Below are 24,609 nucleotides of genomic sequence, written 5' to 3'. Positions count from 1 at the left end.
AGCCGAAAACAACTGCACCCATTTTTCTCTCTGTACAGCAATGAGTTTTTCTCCTCGAATATATCATGTCGACTTCTGCTGACACGCTGACAGAGAGTATTAGTGGCCGGTACAATAATGTACCATTTAATGGACGCATTTATTCATGGCAGAGTTATTAATAAATACATATTTCATATTGTGGACTCAGCGGATGTTTTAGGGGATGTAAATTTAAAAGTAACCCATGCCTTTAATCCTAACTGTTGTTGACCTTTGGAGTGTAGCTGGTGCAAAGGTATGCAAAATAGAAATATCTGTGTTTTTAATTCACACTGTGGAATGTGAGGCCTGATGCATAACTGCAGCCTGTGATTCACTTTATTAATGAAGTGCTGGCAGGTATGCCCAACACCCACACTGCTTCAATAGCCCCGCCAGCCTTAATGGCTATAATAACTCTTTCCCTAAGTATCAGAGGTCTATGCAATGTCATCAAACCCCCCTTCCACAAACACACACACCAGCACCCCTCTCACCCCGCTTCTCTACATTTTGCCAAATGCCTTTTCATGGCTTGCAAATTAGCTTTGACCTTGTGAAGCTGAAAGGTTGAATCCTGCACACGGGTTTCTTTGGCGTTTAAAATATTTACTATTCTCATAATCAGCATTCGTGTGGCCAACCCCAGACCGGAGCCTGATAGTGCCGCAGAAAAAAGGGGCCCCGCTGCCGAGAAGACAGCAATTATTCATGCCCGGAGTCTGTGCCTGCGGAGAGGACGGGAAACCTGAAATAATACCATCTAGCTCCTTGCAGAATAAAAGTTCTCTTTACCGTCGTCCATTAGTTGTTCCCCCGAGACGAGCAGAAGCTATGCGTAAAGAAAAGCACCGACAACCTTCAGACTTAATCAATGTTGACATCACAACTTGGAGGATTAGTAGACTTAAATAGAAGCCTACCTGAGGTTTAAACTGTTAGCGGGGCCCATAGGAGGTTAGCATTATAATACACAACCGTCATGCTTCTTATAGTCTGGACTCTAAAGCAAAGGATCTGTCCTCTCCTCTTGAAGTAGCAGTGACGGCACACTGGAGGAGACTTCAGGAGCAGAGGGAAGGGATTGGTCAGGGATCAAAAGTTGGGATTAGTCTGAGCTTTTCCCTTTTTCAAGTGAGTTCTGTCCAAAAAGCTGCATATGTTAAACATGCAGACAGGACTGCTGTTACTCTGTTTGGACTCCTGAGAGTTTAACACCCCACAAACAACCAATCTTCATTTTTTTCTTAAAGGCAACAGAAATAACTTCATCTGAGGATTTCTTTCTGAGGGTCGGAAAATCAAACTATGACACAAACAGCAGCATGTAACGCCATCTTTGTTTTTCCTCTTAGGACATTTGAGTTACTGGAGAGCATCAGAGGACAAACATACAGTAGATCCTTGTGTTATTTGTTGCGACTGCATCACAACAGGCTGGCTGTAACATATCCATCAGCCGAGTAGAAAATAGCTTTAAGCTGTTTGTTTGTTTAAATCAGATGTTTTATCTGAATGAGTTATCCAAGAGGATGAAATTGTTGGAAATGAAAAGTTAGCATTTGTTTAGCTCTTCATAGTCAGAATGTTTTTCAGCTCAGAGGTCCGTAATAAAAAAAGAAACTGAACTATACATGGAAGGCCGAGGCCAAATACAACAATGATCAAAACTAATATTACAACATAAATGACAAATAAAATACCTAAAACTAGCTAACTGTCTGTTTTTAATGGACTTTTTAAATGGACAAACATGGAAATAGTTCAAAGTAATCTGGAGATAGTCGGCAAGTTGAGCTAAAAATCACATCGCTTCAATTGCCAAAGTTTTGGTGTATTATGCTTATAACTGCTAATGTAGCATCAAACTGCTAGCCTTTAGCACACCCAAACATTGTGTCATTTTCAATCAACACTGCCTGTAATCACTATCTATCGCCGAATGAGGTAACAAAATGGTGATTGAGCCTATGGCCCACTGATGAAAGCCGCTGCATTAACAGTCTTACGGACCGGGCATCTGTGGCGACATTCGCGGAAAAAATCACAAGTGACGCGTTTTCATCACCAAGCAGTGGTTGGTCTGCCAGAGAGGGTAGGTGAAGCTCAGCGGCTGCTTTTTTGGTCTCTACAAGTGTTGCGAGTAAACAGTAATCTACTATGGCTGAACAAACAAAGAAAACATCGATGACTACAGATACAACTTCAACAATAAGTGAAGATCCAAAGAAAAAGAAACAAATTTGACGCTCAGATGAGCCAACCGTGGACGTCACACACGCGACACTGTCTGGATATCTAGGAAGTGTGCCGTAGGTGCCGCTAAAGAGGACAAAACTGAAATTTTTAAAAAGTAGTCTGGAGATAGTCAGCTTCTTGCAGCAAGATGAGCACTTGGTGCCTTCATTACCCACAATGCAACTCAATCACTGTCAGTACAGTCTGAAATTTTGGTGTAATATGCTAATAATAACAGCTAATGTAGCATCAAATTGCTAGCCTTTAGCACACCCAAACATTGTTTCATTTTCAATCAGCACTGACTGAAGTTACATCTCGTGAGCTCCCTTTGTGGCTCCCTTTGGATGACAGATTACCCCCTGATGACATGCTTTTCAAATGTAGGGAGGTTTTTGAAATCTAAATATCCCGTATTCCATTTAAAGGAATTAAAATGAAAGGTTGCACCTCACAGGTAATTGTATGTCTTTAACCCCACGTTCACCTATTGGAGCTGCTTTAGAGTGAGGACAAACCTTTTGTGAAAACTCAATAAGGAAAGGGATGATTTTCATTCCTCGGAGGGACTCGTAACTCCTTTATTCTATTGCTATCGATCTTGTTTTAAATGGAGGGCGCAGGCTAGGCCGTAGAAAAGACATATTTTCTTGAGGGCAAGTGTCCAGGGCAGCTGATTGGTTGCTGTGTTTAAAGCAGAAAGGCGAGGTTTGGGTTGCAGCATCCCTGCGGGGGAGGGGAGCGCTTAAATATTGAACAGAACGGACCGTCTCCTCTCCGTTCTCTCCTCCACTCTCCACTGTACAGCTGAGGAGCACAGGAGGAATTAAAACATAATGCAAAGGTCTTTCCACTTATTGCGAGGCAATTATTATTGATGACCTGTCACATTAACTCGCTTTGGCGAAGAATTATTGCAACAATTTGGAATAAAGTGTAGAACAGAAAAAAAGAGAAATCATTAGATCCTGGGGCTAGTGTTATGAATTACGTGTAATAGCCCTTCTATTCATTAAATCTCAATGGCAGGGGACACTTTCAGCAATCTTCAAGAGGCACTCACATACACACACACACGCGCGTGCACACACACACACACTGTCGAGACGGTCTCATTTTCATTTGTTGACATTGAGTTTTATTTGGTCCTTTATTCATTCTTCTCGGCTTGTCTCCCCCGGGGGGATTGTTGGGCTTGTTATGGCAACTCGCTTCCTCGGAGATCGCTCATTTCTGTGTGGGCTTCTGTTTCTGCTGCTCTAGATCTACTGTCTGCACCCACAATGCACCTCTGCCTTCTTTACAAGCAGAATGGAGCATTTAACAGGAAAACGGCAGAAATATAGTCATGATAGGATTTCCTACAGGTGTTCCTTTGTTGTGTTTTATTGCTGTTTTGAAGACCTTATGGATTTTGCAGAACATTAATTCGCTTTGATGGATTTATTCTCGCACTTCATGAATTCATGATTGATTTCCTTCCTTTGCTTATAACTTCACACTGTTACCCTGCTGACCACAATTTCTTTTCATCCTGAGAAGAGAGAAGGAGCTCGTTGAATATGCAAGATAGCGTCCAAGTCCACGTGTGGGCTTTATTGAATGATTAGCAGAAGTAATTTGTTTTCAGAATCTCATTAATCTACTCTGACCCAGCAAGCAATACTGTGCAAGGACATCCACAAACACACACACACACACACACATTTCTCTGTAACTTCTCCTCTTTTCTGTCTTTGTAACTCTTTCACATGCATGGCTGCATGCATTGAAAAGTGTGTCTTCGGGGCCTCTGCTGTGGCCTCCAGGGACTCTTTCATCCTGCAGTCGAGCCAGCATTAGATGCAGATTGGTGAACTTCCAGTCGCAGCCAAAAAAAGTTGGACATAATTGAGTCATTGAACGAGTGAAGTCTGCAGGCACTTTCCACCACTTTCTCTCTGTTTGCCTGCTTCCTTTTGTGTCTCTAACTTTCACTGCAGCAGAATTAACGCAGTAAGATGTGCCTCCTCGTGTTTCACATTTAAGGATGTAATGTGCATTCATTTCTGATTTGGTCACAGGTTATTTCGGGCGATCAGTCTGTATCTTACATCAGATAAATCTCTGAGAAACCTCCAAGGGCGGCCGAATATTTCTCACATGAAATCCAATCCCCTGTTAACACTCATATTATCTATTTCAGTCATTGATGTGCGCACACTCCCGCATTCAAACAGTCCCTGACCCACAGCACAAACACAAGGACACTGCAGCTCTGTAAGCCAATGCTTAAGCTAGCTGCTGCCTTATTGATCCGAGCAACTGAAACCATTGCGTCACAGAGCTATATCTAAGATAGAGAGAGGAAACAGTGTAATCCAGAAGAATAAAAAAGATGCCTGTAGGGGATGAATTTTAATATTAACACATCTAATACCAAGGGGAAAGAGGAGGCAGAGAGATGTATGTAAATGTAGGGTATGCAAAGGCCGTTTGATGGATATGATGGATTCAAGGACGCTGTGGATGATCATCTGAGATGGTTTATGTGAATATTACTTCAGATAAATGCAGTGCAGAGGAGAGAAGAGATGCTGCAGCAATGCAAAACAGAATGGCAAACAGTTCTTCAGACACTGACATCAAATGTGGAGTTTGAGGAGTGAGATAGAGACACATAATACATACAGACATATAGGAAGCTACCCGTTTATCCTTCAGCAAGATTTTACTGCTGTATTATTGATAAATATTCTCTTATTCCAGCTTCAGATAATCTTGCAAATGTGCTCTTATTGGTGATAAAGTTCTGCCGACGCTTGGTGAGGCTGATGTCAGAGTTGCATGTTATCTCCACTTGCAGTAATTCAGCAAACACATCTTTATTATCTTTTCTAGATTTGTTTTTGTCATATAAGGAACCTCTTTGCTCCTCCTCTTTTTCTCTCTCATCTAACACTTATCAACCCGGCCGTTTGGTACCCAAACTGCCACTCCGGTCAGCTTCCTGTCTTAGATATTTAATAGATTTATCATACACGTTTTTATGCAGGGATGAAGAAAGTGGAGTTCAGCACTTATTGTACGATTTTACAGAAGATCAGGCTGGTACTAAATGGAGGTGACGACCCGGCTGAAGCCGGGGGCAGACTTTTGTTGTAGCCTCCTCATTTCCCTCCAGTGTAGCCTTTAATGGAATATTTGAGCTCTTACTTTAAACTGACAATTTACCATACATGCTTTTATTTTGAAGGGCAGTAGGCTTCACATTCCTTCCAGAATCTTCTTTTGGATTTTTAGATCCAATGAACGACTAAAGACATTTTACTTTGTCAAATTTTAGACAGGGAGAGTGAATTGTTGTGGAAATTTGAGCTACAACATAAAGCAGGACATTTGGACATGCTTTTATTTTGAAGGGCAGTAGGTTTCAAACTCCTTCCAGAAACGTGCTGATTTAATATGACCAGATAATATGACTTTAAGTTACACTGTTCAATTCAAGCCATTACAGGCCCTCTTAAAGACCCACACAGTATCACTATAACGTTTTCTTTTCACAATAAACCAACATCAGTGAAACAGATCACAAGAGGAGTGAGTGGGCCAGTTTAAGAGTAACACATCTGGTTCAGTCCAGCCATCACTGGCTCACAGAAGCCCTATACCCCTTTAATTTATTAAATAAGCCCAACTCGCAAGGCCAGGCGACAAGGAGAGTGTTATAAATATTAAAAGAGGAGTTTGCTCTGCCACGCGCTCATATTAAATCACACAGAGAAGAATGTATGTGCCCTTATTAAAAGATAATGTGTTTTGGACCCATAAAAATGTATTACCCTCCTCTTGAGATCCCTCTCCTCCTCCTCGTCTTTCCCTTTCTGTCTCGCTCCAACTGAAATTTCAGCCTTTTCCTGTCCATCAATCTCTATGTTTTCATTTCCTTTCTCTGTGTTTCTTCTTACGCCCCTGCTGTATTTTTCTCCCTCCGTGAGCAGCAGTGGACTAGGACAGAATACATAAGAACACAGGAGATGAACCATGTTTGGAAAGTGCTCCTTTAAAAAGTATTTACATGCTGTAAGTGACTTCATGAGTTAGAGGAATACTCCCCTGAATATCTAATTGTGAGTTTAAAATCCTCACCAGTGCTGGCTTGTGAGATGACTTAAATGAGTGCTCCACCGATTTAGCATTGCACTGCTGTCACCTTGTTGGAGTCATGATGGATATTTTAAAAAATAAGATCATAATAGACTCAGAAGAATCAGAAAGATTGTCTTTTATACTACTTTTATTCTTTGTTCCTCAATGCAACTCAACCACCATCAGTACAGTGGGAGATTTGGCTGTAATGCCAATAACAGCTAATGTAGCCTCAACTAGTTAGCACTCCAATATCCCACGTATTTTTTCCTTTTCAACCAATGCTGACTTAAGTTACATCCCGTGTGGTGATTTATTAGACTTTGTGGCTTCATTTGGAGCTATTAAATATTTTACTACAACCTGGGAGAGTAAAGGCTAAAAGGCGGGAAAGTTCCCTGTTAAATTTTCTAGCTAGCTCCGTCAAGACAATGTCTGTTGTTAGCCTACATTCAGAGTAGCTACAACATTGTGATAAAGAGTTATGGCACAATAAAAAACATTATAGAAGGTTCCTGAATTACCAACCATTGATCCATATACTTAGTAGGTGGCTGCTACTTTGTGTGTAAGTCACTATGTGCTAATGCTAATAAGCTTTGGGCCTATGACGAGGCAACAGCAGTAGTGTAGTTAACAATGTTATGAGAAGCTGAGTGCTTTGAACATACTGAATGTGAAAATCTGTAGAAAAAAAGTGTTATAGTCTACATGTTATTAATACCTTAAATATACATTTTGGCATGACTTGAGATCACCATCAAAACCCCACAGAACGAGCGTGATCACGAGTCATTCCAGAGCAGCCTTTCATCTGTACTCAGACCAGATTTTCCAGAGTATTTGATATTCTTTCCTAAGTAGCGATGTAGTAGCAGCAGGATTCGACGACATGTTCTGGAAGTATTATGAGTTTTAACTTGCAGTCCGACCTCTTGCATGACACCAGCATACTGCACAGCCAAAGTGTGTCATACTCAACGGACAGACATGCGACCGTACGGTCATGGCTTGTTTGTGCCCGCACTGGGCTGTAACATTCGGACTGAAGCTCAGTAGTAGCAGCACAGTGAGTGTGTATGATGGTAAAAAAAAACACTCCCTGTCCTGACAGATAGAGGTGAAGAGACACAGCCATGTGTGTAACTAAACGCCCGAGTCCTCGCCCTGCTGGGCCGTGCCGGGGGAACATTCCTCTACTCTCTGCTCCACTGACCAAGCAGAACCGCAGCACAGTGAAACCGCGCTCAAAACGTCTCTGTGTATGAGCACGTGTGTGCGTACGAGTGTGTGTCTGTCCACCGGGAGGCGGTGGAGTGTGACGGCCCGGTCACTCCGACCATGGAGAGTTATGGAGCGAGAGCGGGCCAGCTGTTCAATTTGGCCACATGGGCGGACAGCGAAAGAAAAGGAGAATACTGAAGAGAAACAGAGTCGATAGACGATGTGTGTTGGATGTCTAAACCTGCCTTCTGTCTCTGCTTAACCTGCTCTGACTTTGACATGTTTTAGCCACCATGAGCCCACTTCCATCAGAATCAGAACAGGGGTTTATTGCCAAGTTGGTTTACACATACGAGGAAATAATACTCGGTTTGGTTTGAGCGTATAAAACAAGGAGCTATTACCTCCCGACTCCGGCTGACTTTTTACAAGGGTGCTGGCAGGATGAAGTTCGATTAAAGCCAGGGTGAACAAGTCCGCCATTTGCGTTCACACTTGCTCCCCACCCGGACACTGTCTGAACATTTTCAAGAGTGTATTGCTTGTGTGAAAGGGGCTTATGAAACACAGAGACAAAGTGAAATTAACAGAGATAATAGTCCACATAATGTACGTTAATGTTACATAAAGAGTCAGATGTGGGGGCTTAATGTTAGACACACACACGCACACACAGAGGGACAGGGTTGTATATGGCACTCGGAGGAGGATAATGATAGGAGTGCTAATTTCTCAGGTGTCACAGGCTGATATGAATAATACACGCTATTCCCTTACCCACCTACCCGACCACTTTTTATGATTCTCTCACAGTGGACTCTAAGTGTCGCGTCCTCACTCTTACCTTGAATAGCCTGCACGCCAGACTTAATGAAAAAAAGAGAAATAGGAGTGAATAAAGGATATAAGCTATTGTTGAAGTCAAGGGAAACCTTTGATGGCTCTTTGCGTGAAGCGTGAACAGCCTCATTATGCAGATTCTTCACTCTTTCATGACTCCGCTTTCACTCCGACTGCTCTTCCAACAGCGAGAAAAACCTGTAGCGACTCTCTGACACCCGATTCATTTTCCCTGACAACAATCCTTCCTCTCCGAGAAACAGAAAAAGATTGATCTGTTCTTTTTATTTCCATGTGATGCTTTATTTACTGTGTACTGCTCTGCCTCTCCCTGGTTTGCATGTTGGGGACTCCTGCGGCTCGGTGGGAGCGATCCTGAATTATTCACTCCTCTTTTCCATCTTTCTGTCTCTCTTTCCTTCATTTTGCAGGCCCGATGTGCGTCTGCCTGTTGCTGCTCTTTGTATCAATGTGTTGTCCGTTTCTCTTTGCTTTTTATTATTCTCAGACAACTCTGTTCCGACTGCACGATTTGAAAAGAGGAAGCAATGACGGCAGCTCATTAGAGCACTAACAAGCTGGAAATAATCTGCTTTTTCCTCCTCGCTCTGTTTTGTATTTTCCGTCTTTTGCCGTCCCTCTGCCCTCGCTCACTCACCTCACCAACAAGCGCCCTCATCTGCTCTCTTTGTCTCTCTCTTCTCTCTCTCCTCAGATCCCAACGCGGTGGGGCAGCACGGCACTGACCATGCGTTGATCGGAGGAGTGGTGGCTGTAGTGGTCTTTGTCACCTTGTGTTTAATCATTGTTCTGGGAAGATACCTGGCCAGGCATAAAGGTAAAACCACAGAGGACCAGACCCCGGTCTTTCAAAGCTTCAATGAACTGACGGAGCATGTCCTACTTGTGCAGTTAGACCTCAGAGTCCCTGCACAATTCCCAAGTTACAAGAGTAAAACACACCTGCAGTGGAGGGAAAAGAAATGAAGGCTTAGTGCCTGCACACACAGCAGAAATGTCATTGTATTTATTCTCAATATCAGTATTTTAATGACAGAGAGGGCCTTCACAGAATTCTTCTCCATGCCCTGATTTCTATCATTTGCCTCAAAAATTGCTAATCTAAACACACAGATACACTAGTAACAGACACAAACATGAATGTCCCACTTTCCACATGTGATCACATGTTACACATTATAGAGAACATGTGGAAAATCTGAATATACACGGCCTTCTTCTGTCACACCATGGAAATGTACCAAAGCCCAAGTCCACGTGGGTTTTTGCATGTGTTTTTTCTGAAAGAGACACATTTTTTATATATTTATCCATTTTATTTTTATTATTAAGTGATAATCTCAAAGAGCACCTATGGCGATAAACGATAATTGTGGGAGCACATTTCCCAGATATCCAGACAGAGTCACATGTGTGACGTCCACGGTTGCTGATTTTCCTCGCTGACGGTCGCTTTCCTTTTTAGACTGTTTGCCTTCAACTTTTTTTAAGTTGTATCTGTAGTCATCGATCTTTTCTTTGTTTGTTCAGCCATAGTAGATAACTACTTTTCCGGTCTACACTTGCAGAGACCGGAAAAACAGCCGCATAGCTCCCCTTACCCTCTCTGGCAGACCAACCACTGCTGGCTGATGGAAAACGCGTCACTAACTGGGACGCTGCTTCTGATTTTTCAGCACATGTCGCCACAGACATCCAGTCTGTAATACTGCAAATGCAAAGGCTGTCATCAGTGGGCCATAGACTCAATCACCATTGTGTTACTGCATTCGGCGATAGATAGTGACTTAAGGATACTCAGGATTCAGGATACTTTATATGGTGCCAATTTGCCAAACAAATAAATAGGCTGAAATAACTAGGTTCAATTTATAGCCCACAGAGTAAAAGAGTCCATGGCATTATACTTCCTGTTTACATCATACAACATTTATAGTCCGCCTTAAACGTAACTTGATGGCATTTTATTTTGAAAATAACAAAATATGGCACGCCTGGGTAACACATCTATAGAGAGAGAAGTAAAGAGAAAAAGTCAATGGTCAGTTTCCAACGCTGATGCACAAAATTTGAGAGCTGCATCACATTATTTGGACGTGCAGTTTGAAGCCTCGACTGCAGCTGTTGAACAATAAAGCTGTTTGTTGATGCAGTGTAAGACACCTACTCTCTGCTGTATTTACATACCCTGCACTATCCTCGCTCCTCATCGCTCTGTATATGAATTATGTAGCATTACTGATGTTGTCTTCAGATGTGTTTTCCCCCTCAGGCAGGAAACACCATGCAGCACTGCTCCGTATTTGTTTTCCTTGATGCAAGTTTGTTTTTCTCTCGCTTCCTCAGGAACATACTTGACAAACGAGGCCAAAGGAGCGGACGATGCGCCCGACGCCGACACAGCCATCATCAACGCCGAGGGCAACCACGCACACGCGGAGGAAAAGAAAGAATACTTCATTTAGACTGCAGAGGGAGCTGTGCACCTCAGCTCACTCCTCCCCCTCTTTCAATCTCTCTCTTTTTCTCTCTTTCTGTCTCCCCCCTTTTTCTCTGCACCTCTCAACACTGCCCCCGCTGGTCAACCAGGAATCTGCAGGCAGTCCACAGACGGAGAGGTTCCCCAAGTGTTTCCCCCTTTATTGCCTTTTTTTTTTGTTCAGCCCATTTTTATCATTTACATCTCGTCCTTTATTTCCTTTCTGTTTTATGGCAGCCGTTGTTCACAGGCAGCTTGAACTTGTCCCCTCTCTCATATTCTTTCCTCATCTTCGACATGAATGCCTGGAAGTCTGTATATCTACCACGTCTGCTTCTTACATGAGCCCTCTTTCCCCCCCTCTCTCAGACACCCAGACACGTACTAGATCCCCTTTGTTCACACACGACCACAAACACATATCATATCTCACATCAACACGGTGCCTAAAAAACACAGACGCCATTGAACTCCTGTCAATGCCTTCATGTATCGTCTGTCGGTTGCAATGTAAATGCTTCTTCGTAGACGGTTCACCGGGACCGTCGTGTCATCGCTTAGCTCACCGCTTTTGATTATGCATCGCGTCTTTTTTTATCATTTGAATGAAGATCTTTGCTGTTTACGCCTTATACATGTCTATCACACTGAATATGGTACTTTTAGATGCTCCACCTCCCCCCCCAAAACCCCCGTCCTCTTCTAAATAGACTTGTAATTACAACAGTTGACCCTTGTAAGATAAGAAGAAGGTTTTGTGTAACACTGTAGCAAGGTTTGTCAGATAAGTGTATAATATGATTTTTCCTTTTTAGGGTAGGGGTAATAAAGGGTTGTGTGGTATTGTTTAGAGCAGAGAACACACACACAGATGCTAGATCCATTAAATAAACTCAACCAAGTATATAAAACCGTTTGCTAAATCTGCTGTCACGATGTACTTTTGTCTGTATATTCCTGCACTGTCCAGGCTGCAGTTTAGCAAAACACCACCACCTTCAGCTTACAGTAGGTTGTGATTCACAGAGAGGGTCCAGGTGTACAGAAAGAGTCGTTGTCACTCTAAAAGTTGTATAAATTGTATTGAAATGAGTTTAGCTTTTCACTTTGAACTGTTTTTTTTTTATGTTTGTGTCACATTGGGATCATTTTACGGCTTTAGGACCCTGTGAAATGTAAAGATGAACCCATAGGAGTTACAGGTACACAGGTACAGTAGGAAATTTGGTGTCTTTAATAATGTAGGTTTGATTGAAACCTCTTGTAAGCTTGAGGTCCAGGCAGCTTTCTACAGTGGTTTGTGCACAGATTTCTGTTCACATACTGGCTCATAGATTAGCATCCAATCATAAGCGCCTTTTACACTGCAAGTTCGAGGCGGGATTGTTGCGCCTCTGTTGCGCCTCTGTTGCACCTCTGTTGCGCCTCGTCTTCTCCGTAAAACGCACAGAGGTGGAAGGGTCAGAAAGGGCATAACAGCCCCGTGTGTAAAGCACGTTTTGTTTCCCTAACGCCGGAACGCCGAAGCGACTAAAATGGCAAAGGCTTTGTTACGGCGCTGTGGCAGAATTGCAGTGTAAAAAGGGCTGCAGTATTACTTTATTCAAACTAAATCACTCTGTTTGCTCCAAACTGTTCATAACTATTTTAGCTGAATTCTTTATACCACCAACATGTGGTTCACTCCCACCTCGCGCACAGCTCCTCTTTTTCCATTTTCTCCGAGCCGCTCTCCATGAACTGGACTCTGATTTCCATTTCATGGGGTCTTCAAGCAAAAAGAAAAACAAAACAACAAAAAAAAAAGGCAGAAATAGTGTGTGAGTGCAGGGTCATAGATCTGCAGGGGCCTCCTTTCCAAAAACTAAGAACCGAAGACAAATAGAGAAGCACAAACATGTCTGAATGAGTAACTGTGTTCCTTTGCCAACGACCACGTCGCCTTGAGAATGATGGGTGGCGGAAAGACGACAAGGCTGTCTATGATTCAATTCTGGATATAAAAAATACAGTGCATCTTTTTGAAAATGTAAGCTAAATCATGTTTTTTATAAAAAATGTTTCTAATACTTTTGGTTTGATGGTTCTACGCTCCCTGCTGTATATTGTGTCTGCTAAAATGTGGTTGATTGTGAAAATTTGCTGTTAAATTCTGGATTCCCATATTCCTTCAAATTTGTATATTAGCCACCTTATCTATTTAGTTTGATCATTTTTCATTGCATAATCGTCATGAGGAAACTTTGAATCAATGTATTTTGTTTTGGCACAAGGCATGTATATAATGTGTGACAACTAAACTTTGGTAATACACATTAGCATGTTTTTGTTTGGTTCTTTTTCATGCCTAATTTATTTGAAGAATTTTAAGAGAGAACCACAATGAAAGTATGTCGGGAGGTTAGTGTCGGCGCTAAGTGTCTCCGTGTGTTTGTGATGTTTGGTGCTACAGATTGAGAGGATTTTGGGGTTGTACAAAATATAGTCGCAAAAAAAAATGACCAATGAAAATGAAGAATCTGTCGTCGCTAAATCTTTAAAACACAAATTGGACTAGAAATCCATTAAAAGAAACTTTACCTTCAAGTTGGCGGCAATGAAAGTTGCACACACACTAAGAAAAATTCCTCGTAAGCAACTCCTTTTCATACCATCCCCGCCATCCGTCGTTCATCAGTTTGCCGGCTGATTTACTGTCCCGTGAAAGAGCGATAAACACTGTGGCCTCTGGAACTAAAGACTTAAAGGCAAGGCACTAATCTGCTAAGAGGGAGCAAATTATTACCAAGGGCAATAAAATAGTGGGCCCAGCTGTCTCCAATTCGACGGCCAATTTACAACATTATGCAAATAAGGTCAGCAAGTAAGGTCCTCCTCGAGCACTGCTGGAGTGAGTTTGGGAATCATTCGATCAATCACTTCGGTTTGGGCCTGTCACCTCTGATGTAGACGCGAGGCTGCTTATTACATTTTAAATGTGTTTGCTTTTAAAATGCAGACGCTTTGCCACAGGTTTCATCTTCGACCACGTTAGTGCACTTCAATCATTCCACCACTCATTGCAGGTTGAATTTCACCGCAAACCTTCAGTAGATCCAGACTAAAGACCTCCAGACTGAACCTGGTCTTTAGAAACCTTCTGTGTGTATAGATGCATATATCAAAATGATGTAATGTCTTTTTACTTTTCTATCTTCTTTTCATTGTGTCTTAAATCAATGATGGTGTCAATCTTTTTTTTTTGTTTTTGCTTTATATGTGTCCAAACTAGAAATAAGCGAGTGGTCGAATCAGTTTGTTGATTCTGAGTCGGAGAAAAAGGCTGTTTTGTACTGAACACTCATTAACAAGCAGGTCACATGACGAGGAATGAAACAGGTGCCATTTACTGAATTATGCACTCTGGTTAATTTGATGGATTAGTAAACGGTGAAATGTGTTTTCCTTTCTGTAAATATCTGTTCTGACATCACAGTAATGAGCTCATTTGCTGCAGATTGCTTTGTACGATAGTTCGACCCAAACCGGAGTCCTTTTTTTTTCATGTGTTGCTCTAACAGCCCGGCACACACACACACACACACACACACACACACCATCATGCACTATTTTACTATGATCGCCTGTAGCTCTGTGGCAGCTTGGGGTCAGTAATTTGTCGTGTATCTTTTTTTTATGGTTGAAACTAAGCTTTAAACTTGTTGCCTCTTTGCTCACAAACATGTCTGTTCCGTTAATATCTAACACATCATGGGCCTCTAATTTCATCATGGCGGCAGAGCAGTGTTAATGCTACCACGGTTGCAGCGGTCCATTTGTACAGCGATGCCTTTACATTCCAAACAAACACGGTTTCTTTGAATGATGGAGGGAGCGGTGCAGCAGAAGTTTGGGCGTGTAATTAAGCAAACTTTCAGCTCTGCAGTGGCACACGCAGACCCTTTACGATATGTAAAACAACCTTCATGTGTACCTGCTTTGTATGGAAGGCCAAAAAGACAATTATTATTTTTATCATCTTTAGATCACTAATTAAATATTTCACTTTCTCAAGTAAATAAGCTTGTAAATCGGAGATAACAAGATAATCAAGGCTTCCTCTCTTTCTTATTTTGTAGATGAGGATCGACATCCCAGCATGTGTAGGTGGCATCTCGACAACAGCAGCAACTGATTAAAGCCGTAAATGTAAAATAATCTTCATAGTTTCTTCTCTAAAAATTATTATTAGCGTCGGGATGGGTATCAACCTCTCATGTTGGCTACTATAAACCAACATTGTTCTAGCGATATAACTTAAGCAAATAGAAATACACATTCATGCCTCGACTCCCTGCTCTGTCATGAAGCCAGTCCTGAAGTTGTTTTGTCACGATCTCTTTATCTTGAAAACTGGACTGTTGTTTCTTAAGATAACAACATGAATTAACCCTCAATAATAAGAATATAAGCTTTATTATCTCGAGATAAAAAATATTTTACTTATTTAAATAAATTATGTAGAAAAAAAGATTGCAAGCAGGGCCACTCTCAGCTTCCGTAGCTTTACCTTTTTTTTGTAAAAAATACATAAAATAAAAAAATTTATGGGTTAATCATGATTTATTTTCAATCATAACTACTTATCAATTACGTCATCAAACCTGCAGCCATCAGCGGCAGGAATCATGTGTCAGAGCAACAGGCTTAGTGGTCTGATAACATTGTCCTATGAACGACATTGTATCACAAGCTTATAGTTTAGCCTGAAATGTAAATGTAACTCAAAGAAAGTAATCAGAACATCCTGTGCAATTTGTGCCTTTTGACTCTGCACCTCCCGCTCGCTCCTTCACTCCTCCTCCTCCTTCTCCTCCTTCCTGTCTGCTTCTTTTGAAGAGTGATGAGACGAGCTAAAGTGATTGATGATTATTTTAGCTTTTCAAAACTCCACCTGCTGATATTCCATAAAGGATTCATCCTGCTGCAGCCTTGCTCACCGCGCTGCGCTGTCCACAGAACGATCAGTCTGGCTCATGCATTCGGCATGGCTAAAAATCGCCGCCATTTTTTCAGGAAATTAGAGGCTCATTCACTAAAAATATCAAACCATTTCTTTTAACAGTGATTGTTTACATTTTTTAAACTGGTTTTGTTCTCCCCAGCAGTGATAATAGCCTGACACGGCCCGGTCCGGTCTTTTCTGACCTTTGACCCCCCCTACATGTCTTTGCTGTACAGTTCAGCTTCAGTGCTCTTCTTTGTTCCTCTGCAATATTGACACTAGAATCAATCAGCCCAATCTCCATACTGTCACAGCGATGGCAGCAACATGTGACACAATCGCATGTAGTGATGATTTTTCTTTTATATCTGTTTCTTTTCTTTTTGTTTGTTTGTTTGTTTTGCATCTCAGGAATATGTTTCATTTAGAGATTTTTGTGTGTGTTTTCTGTCTTAAAGCGGGGACGTGTGAGCACTTCTCACTCTGCTTTGTCCCTGAATGCTGACACCATGTATTTTGTTGAGTTTAAGATTATCACAATGTTAATAAAATTATTCAGTGATTCTTCAGTAACTCTGTCATCTTGCTGTCTTTGACATATTCGACTTGAACAATCACTGACGGAAATACTGACGTTTAGAAACATGCTGCAGATAATGAAGAGTTCTGGTTGGTGTGTGAGCAGTTCGATGCTTTTTGTCACCTGTTTCCCACGTAGCAACACACATCTTTATGTCAGTCTTTAGATGGAAGGATCACTCACCAACTATTACTACACAGTAAAGATGAGGATTAGAGCTAGACACACGTTACTCCAGCTTCTGATGTACTTTGGTCGAACGAGGCGTTTCATATCGAGCTGTCCTGAAGGCTTGATTCGACACCCTAACAGAGGTGTTTTCCTCCCATTGTCTGTGGGATTTCTTATATTTAATTTAGAGCTTCGTTCTCATGTATGAAATTTAAACTGTTGAATAAATAGTTGCCAAAACATCTGTACCAGCCTGATTCACTTTTTTATTCATCATCGCTCTCCGGAGAGATGAGCGCTGATGATACACTATTAATGCTTCTGCTTTGGAAACAGCTGAAGGATCCACACACACACACACACACACACACACTATCAAAAACACAAACACATGCACAGACACATGTTCATGAATTTTTATTAACGAGGATAATTCATGTTGTGTCTCAGCTCCCCTCGCTTCATGCTGTGAATGTTGGTGGTGTTGTGATGTCGTTCATTTTGTCATGTGGAGACTTCCAGCTGTCGGAGCGGTATTTTCCTGTATTGTTTGACAGTCAAGAGGAGACTGACAAAATGGCTTTGCCTATGATATACAGTTTGAAAACTAGAGAAAGTTCATTATCTAGACCACGTCATTGAACATTATAAAAGGAGTTTGTTTGGAATATGTTAGAGGGTCGAGGTAAGGTAGAATGAGAGGCAGGATGAAACAGGGTGGAATGGGGTCGAAGTAGCGCGGGATGAAAGGGGGTCGAGGTAAGGAGGGACAAGAGGGGGCCGAGGTAAGGTAGAATGAGAGGGGGGTCGAAGTAGTGCATGATGAAAGGGAGTCAAATGGGGTCGAAGTAGTGCGGAATGCAAGGGGTCGAAGTAAGGTGGGATGAGAAGGAGTTGAGGTAAAATGGGATGAGAGGGGGGTCGAAGGTGGGATGTGAAGGGGTTGAGGTTAAATGGGATTAGAGGGAGTCGAGGTAAAATGGGATGAGAAGAAGTTGAAGTAAGGCGGGATGAGAAGGGGTCGAAGTAAGGTGGGATAAGAAGGGGTCGAAGTAAGGTGGGATAAGAGGGGGTCGAAGTAAAATGGGATGAGAAGGAATTGAAGTAAGGTGGGATGAGAAGGGGTCGAAGTAAGGTGGGATAAAAAGGGGTCGAAGTAAGGTGGGATAAAAAGGGGTTGAAGTAAGGTGGGATAAAAAGGGGTCGAAGTAAGGTGGGATAAAAAGGGGTTGAAGTAAGGTGGGATAAAAAGGGGTCGAAGTAAGGTGGGATAAAAAGGGGTTGAAGTAAGGTGGGATAAAAAGGGGTCGAAGTAAGGTGGGATAAGAAGGGGTCGAAGTAAGGTGGGATAAGAAGGGGTCGAAGTAAGGTGGGATAAGAGGGGGTCGAAGTAAAATGGGATGAGAAGGAATTAAAGTAAGGTGGGATGAGAAGGGGTCGAAGTAAAGTGGGATGAGAAGGGGTCTAAGTAAGATGGGATAAGAAGGAGTCGAAGTAAGGTGGGATAAGAAGAGGTTGCAGTAAGGTGGGATAAGAAGGGGTCGTAGTAAGGTGGGATAAGAAGAGGTCGAAGTAAGGTGGGATAAGAAGGGGTCGAAGTAAGGTGGTCCTGTTCCTGAACCTCTGTTATATTAACATCATGAGTCCCTGTAAATGGGAAAAGAACGTGAGACAAATTAGGAAAAACTTGTGATTTATTTCTAAATGTAAGTCCATGGTGCTGGGAAATAAAGAAATAAGATGGACAAAACATCAAGTTTCTGCAGGGTCACTTCATGAATGAACCCGCATGCATATCCCAAATGATGCACTCAAACCAGGCAAAATAAAAACGTGCAAAAAAAAGTAGTTTCTGCAAGTTTTCTGAGAGTGTCGGATTTTGAAATGTTTCACAGTAAATCCCTAAAACTGACACTCTTGAGCGTGCATCGTGTTATAGTGCCATAATAAGATCTGTATGTATTCACTTGTAAAAGCCTTAAGTACCTCAGATTTAGGGTATTGGCTCAGGATATGGTGGTAGTAAAGAGAAAATCCTTTAAATCTTGACCATGTGCCTTCCATCATTTCTGCTCCAGCAGCATGAGGAGAGTAAAAAATGTGCATAGGCGTACGGAGAGATGGGGCGCATAAAGAGGGATAGAAGAGTCTGACAAGGGAGAGAGTCAGAGAAAGTGCGGATGTGACTGAGCCTGATGGACGGGAGGGAGAGGGATCCGCCTGTTTCAGTGAGTCAGAGGATGATGACTGAGGGGGGGGAATTAAGTAATGGCAATAAAATGTCATGTTAGAGGGGAGAAAGCAGCTGCAGTAAGCCCACCTGTCAGGAGTCAATGCTGCCTGCAGAGGGTTGTATCTCTGCAGCTCAGGTGTGATGCCTCTCCTGATCAAAAGTGAGGGGTCAGTGAAAAACACAATTACTACTTAGTCAAACCAAGCAGGAGGAAAACCCGACAGAAAATGCTTTTCATGCAAAAATGTTGTTTTGCATTGACGTTTTCTTTCATCCCTCTTTATTCTCAAGTAGATTTCACAGCCAAGAAAGTGTCCAGCGTGTTACAATCCCTGCAGGAAATGATGTTCAAACTCTCCTAAATTAAACTGAAGTCTTTTCTTTATAGTAAAATGTTCCAGTTTCTTTAGATGTTGTGGGAAAACAGATGGAAGAGACAGGTGGGATGACAGGCAACGATGGGTTCGCAGCCATGCAATGGATGAATAGCATGCAACATAGTCCACTGAGCTGTCGCTAAAGTCAAACCAAACACTGTGCTTTTCTACGTCTGTATTCAACACCTTGTCAGCATCGTGCTTCATGGCCAATCACACCCTAAATGTAATGTTAAAGGCAATTTTGCAGTTATTTTACGCCAAAAGGAGCTGTTTTTTTCTTATCAGAACATCAACAATTAACTAGCATTACTGAGGAACCTAAAAGCCCTCCAGCAAGACTTTAGATGTTCTGCCAATACAATTATTTTTCTTTCCTTTCTCTCAGTTATTTTACTTTCTGCAATAAATATTGGATTTTTCAGTGAAAACAGGACAAAGTGGTTTCCGTCTCCTGGAAACTTATTCTTTATTCTTTTCACAAGAGGAAACTGTTGGTTTTTCTCCTGTTCTCAACACTCATAAACGACCTCCAGTTTGTCTACGCACAAAGGGATGTCCTGACGAGGCAAATTCGACCCTCGTTCACAAAGCCCTGAGGCAATAAGGACACAAGTGTTGTAACAAATTGAGGAAAAATATTCTCCCCTAAACTTGCCAATTTGTGCTGCCTCATAGGATTTGCTGCTTTGTCGCCACCAGTGAAATGACAAGGGGATAGAGCAGGCTGGGAATCAAAGGGGGGAATATTGATTAATGCATTCATTTAGGTTCGTCAGTGTAAGAGTGTTTGAGGATGAAGAATAGCTGACCAATTGGCCAGGCAGCAAGTTAAAGCCACTGGAAATGTGGCTTGAAATAGTAAAAGTGCATGTAAGCTATCAAAGCTCAGAGTCTCAATAAGCTTCCACAAAAATATGTATGAAAATAAACGATAACTGTCAGAAAACAAAGCTCGAAACAGCTCATGTTGCTGTTTGGACCATTGCTCAAGACTGTGTGGGCGTAGCCTATCATGCTTTGATTGACAACAACAGCAGGAACAGGAGGAAGCACAAGCCATGACATCTGAAAATATTAACTTTAATTGGTCCCTGAATGTTGAGTTACAACATATTTTGCTTTCTATGTTCTAGTTAGCAGTTAGCATACACATGCTACATTAGCTAAGATGCCCATATTTGTTCTAAATGCTATGACTGCTATGCTAAATGATAGCCCGGTAGCGTTAGCTAGCGCTTTATTATTCTGGAACCTAACTCTGCCCGCTGTCACTCATAACCTACGGCCAGAAAAGATCTCTAGTGGCCTGCACTGAACTCAAGCAGCAGAAGAAGCCACCACAGTCCACACTCAACGCTCACAGTGGCTAACATTTGGCACACGGACGACGCTAGGGCGTAGCGCTAACAGACGAATAGCTGTCGTGTCACATTTTCCTGTGACTGGAATTTTTCAGAATAAATACCCAAGCTTAACTCGCCCAATTCAAGTCCAATATCAGAAAAGTTACAGAAACTTAGTTTGAAACAAATGTCACTTTTTAGATGCTTATTGTACTAAGTACTTAAGTACAAATACCCTAAATTACATAGTAAGAAGGCTCTTGTTAATTTGGGTTTCCTGATCCTAAAATCAGCCAACAGAACAGACACATACCTCCAATGTGAAAAGTACTCTCTTGCCCGTTGGTTAAAACTTTAGAAGAGGAAGACGAGAAAAGTAGAGAAGGAAACTGCAATTAGAAGGAAGGACGCAGATGGATGCTGGGAAGGAGAGAGCGCTGATACAGTATGTCTCTATATTTGAAGGCTGCTGCACAAAGGGCTGTTTAAGATGAATGATGCCCCCTCCACACACACACACACATACAGTGCTCGTTAAGTGTCACTCTCTGAATGTGCCACGGTGCCGAGCCTCACACCTGCCCAGTGCTGTCAGTCTGCCAGCTGTGAGAGCCGGAGCTGTCTCGAAGGTATCAGCCGCTCCATATGCAAATACGCTCCTCTTCTTTATGTTCCACATCTCTGGTCGCTTCCTTTCAGTCCTTCAGTCTGAGCCACTTCGTTCCATCCTCCTATCAATCCCCTTAATCGCTTTCCTCCTCCATTTCACCTGCCCTCGACATGGCCCCCTTTGACTCATCTCCCTCTTCATCCCTCCTCCTCTGCAGCATCCCGTGTCTTCGTTTACTTTGCCAGATGACTCACTTTGGAGGGATCGACCAGCGAGGACAGCAGAGATGTTAGTAGCCTTTGATGTCCTGTAATTGTGCTGACCTCGTGTAGCCACACACACTCACACCTGTGTGTGACCTGTTTGCTGCGCTTCAAGATGCCATCAGAGAGAAAAAAAGGCTTTGATGTCTACAAACTTTTTCCTTTGAGGGAATTGTCCCCACATGAGCCCATGAACACACACAGATCCTCAAGCAACAACTCTTTGACCTTTCTGAAGTTCAGGCCAAAGACCAGAGGTGAGCCCACAGGTGACCTCCAGGTAAGATGTGTTACAGGCGAGGTCACGGCATGTCAGGGAGGCATGCAGACACCCTTGAACAAAATGCAATGTCTGAAGGTGTAATTTATACAAGCAGGGGGTATTATATTTTAGTTCCACACATGTGGTGCCAGAGATGACAACACGAGAAAGTTTAGGCTGAACATGAGGAGAAGACGTGTCAGGTGTCGACTTTTGGTTAAGATAATCTAACAACTGCAAACGCATATTTGTGCTATGTTAAGGTTCAATTTTCATACTATTATATTACAAATTGGAAAAATGGCAGAACTCTGAGTTTGTGATTTACAGTGTTAGAGTAAGTGTTGAAAATCCCAGGAGCTCCGTTTCTGTTTCTCTCCTACTTCTTGGCAGGGAGCCGCTGACACAGCTGTGTCAGTGTGCATGCGTAGCTAGCTAACTCAGCTAGCAAGATGGCAGAGAGGACAGCGTTTACTTCATGGAAATATTCACATTATTTTGAATATTTTGGTGAAAGGTATGAGAGCAACATGACGGTGAACTGTAAGTTGTGCCTGGAGGATAAGTGCTCGTCAGCTGTGAAGAGCTCGACTTCATATTTGAAGAAGCACCTACAAGCTAACACTGGTGACGCTAAGAGCCTGTGTTGTATTGCTGTCATTGAAACGGCTGTGCCTAATTCTGTCTGCCTCTGCCCAGTTCACTGTCAGATTGTTAGCTTAATAAAGAGCTGTAAAGGTTAGTTTGCGCCTGTCATTCCTGTTATTAGGCTGCAGTTACAGATTATGGGCCGTAAACGAGGCTATGCAATGACGGTAGACTCAATACATTGAAAGGTAGACGTACAGTAGGCTGAACACCATCCTGACAATATAACCAACAAGCGTAAAGAGTCGCAAAGGGGGTTTTAATGTTTTGTAACGCAAAAGTAATTTAACACGTTACTTTTCAGAGGAGGTAATGCAGTAAAGGAACGAGTTACTTTTTAAAGTAACATTACCCAACACTGGAGATTTACCAGTTAATGTACATGATGTACATCCTGTAGTTCTGGCAGAGATCTGGCCACCACGTTTAGACAGATTTCCATCCGCCCTGATTCAGGTCAGCCCAATCACAACCGTTCACCCAACATTGGATGGGTTATATACAATGATAGTTCACTTAATGTACACATGGCTACTGATGGCTACTAAATCAAGTCATTCCAAATGTCTGTCTATTATGTGGAACTAGAAGCTGTGTGATATGAATGTTTGATCTGGCGACGTAACTTAGGAACCTTCCAGTACATGTGACATGTTTCCCTGTTCTGATTGGTTGTTGCCTCTAGAGAAAATTTGATCTGCACCTGTGGATAACTACCTTTAGAGGTTAGGAAGTTCAGGACTAATTCATAAAGATGTGTCGAACTGAGCGAGTTTCAAGCAGCGTAGCAAACTAACATTGGGTGAATACATTTTTTGACTTTACGTAATATACGCATAGATGCAGTTGTGTCTTTAGTTTAGCCTGATTTAGTTTTGCTTCCTTTATCCGTAAAAATGTGAAAGACTGAGTCCAAGCAAATTGAGGTCCTGGTGGTTAGAGGTCTGTGTAACTGTGATGTTCCTGGTACAGATCGCAGTCAGGAAAGTTAATTGCATGACATCACCCACGCTCTGCTTTTGTTTCCTGTCTCCCTCCACAGATCTCTTCATCATCTTGGTATCAAATAAAGGCAAAAAGACATTTAAAAGTCTTTTAAAATATATCTTCAAAAGGTTTTAGAGATGAAAGCAAACCAATACGTTTTGCAGGCTTAAATTTGTATAATTAAGTAAATGATCTTTAATCATGATAATCTGCTCTGCTTCCGGTACATTGGCACTGGGTAAAGTTGACAAAATGTGGCAGAAGTTTGAACTGCTCGTTTCATGTGGGAGAACACATCCATTAAAGCTGACTGTGTGGACATGAAACTAATAGCAGCTGTGCTGTTTCACATCTAAAGTAATAACAGCACAGAGCCAAAAGATCACTGTCTGTCTGTCCCCGTGCGTGTGAAGCTCATTTTATGTGCGACACAGTGTAGTCGGAGTATATCACGGTGCAATGGGAGCTTCACGGAGGATTGCAGAGCATTAGTCGGCCTTTGGCTGGATGCTGCTGCAGTTCGCGACTCTGCTAATTTATATCTGCCACACAACTAATGGAGGATATAAAAGGCCTGAGGTTTGTCCATCCAGACTGTGCCTTTTAGGGCTCAGCTCCAAATGATGAGGAAGCTCAGTGTTAAATGAGAGTTTTGTGCCAGTTAGGATGTGTGTGTGCTCGGGCGGTCTGAATGGTGGCGCCTCATTAAAAAGCTGAGGAGTTTTGATAGTTTATTACAACAGATAAAGCTCCCTTTGTATTCTTCTCTCTCTCTCCCTCTCTCTCTCACACGCACACACACACAAACATACAGTAGTAATAAAAACACACACACATAGGTTGCTATCAGAGCTGACAGCTTGTGTTATGTAATTGCTGTACAGTACAAACCAAACCGCATTCTCGCGCCGTCTCCCTTTTGTTCTTCTCTGTAAGAGACGGACAAACATGAGCCAGTCTTCTATTCTGAATTTTAATTTGGAAAACATTCTGCTGAACAGTATCGAAATCTTGTCATTATCAGTCACTCCATCGGAGGTGAGATCTAAACCGTCTTTTATAACAATGTCCGCATTCTTAAAGTTCGATTGAACAGCCAGAGTAAGGTTTGCTCTGCCCCCACAGCAAAAGTTTCTCTGCACAATGCACGCCGCAGGAAAACCTGTCTTTCCTTTACTTTACATCTCATCTACATCA

At 42.2% G+C, this 24,609-nt stretch overlaps 1 protein-coding gene across 1 annotated transcript in view; it reads left to right on the top strand.

Moving 5' to 3' along the window:
* The window catches only part of cadm2a (cell adhesion molecule 2a), a 234,210-nt gene extending 217,706 nt beyond the window's left edge, over positions 1–16,504 (top strand). Inside the window, exons 8-9 of the mRNA XM_069667970.1 lie at positions 9,167–9,289; positions 10,819–16,504. Of these exons, the coding sequence (XP_069524071.1) occupies positions 9,167–9,289; positions 10,819–10,937 (242 nt within the window). The 3' untranslated portion in view covers positions 10,938–16,504. The remainder of the gene's footprint in view (positions 1–9,166; positions 9,290–10,818) is intronic.
* The last annotated feature ends 8,105 nt before the right edge of the window (positions 16,505–24,609 follow it).

The sequence above is a fragment of the Semicossyphus pulcher genome, unplaced genomic scaffold (assembly GCF_022749685.1).
Source record: "Semicossyphus pulcher isolate SPU_LCO1_2020_fin unplaced genomic scaffold, fSemPul1.0.p SCAF_10, whole genome shotgun sequence".
NCBI lineage: Eukaryota > Metazoa > Chordata > Actinopteri > Labriformes > Labridae > Semicossyphus > Semicossyphus pulcher.
The sequence above is the reverse complement of the archived record's forward strand: the minus strand, read 5'-3'. Positions and strand labels throughout refer to the sequence as shown.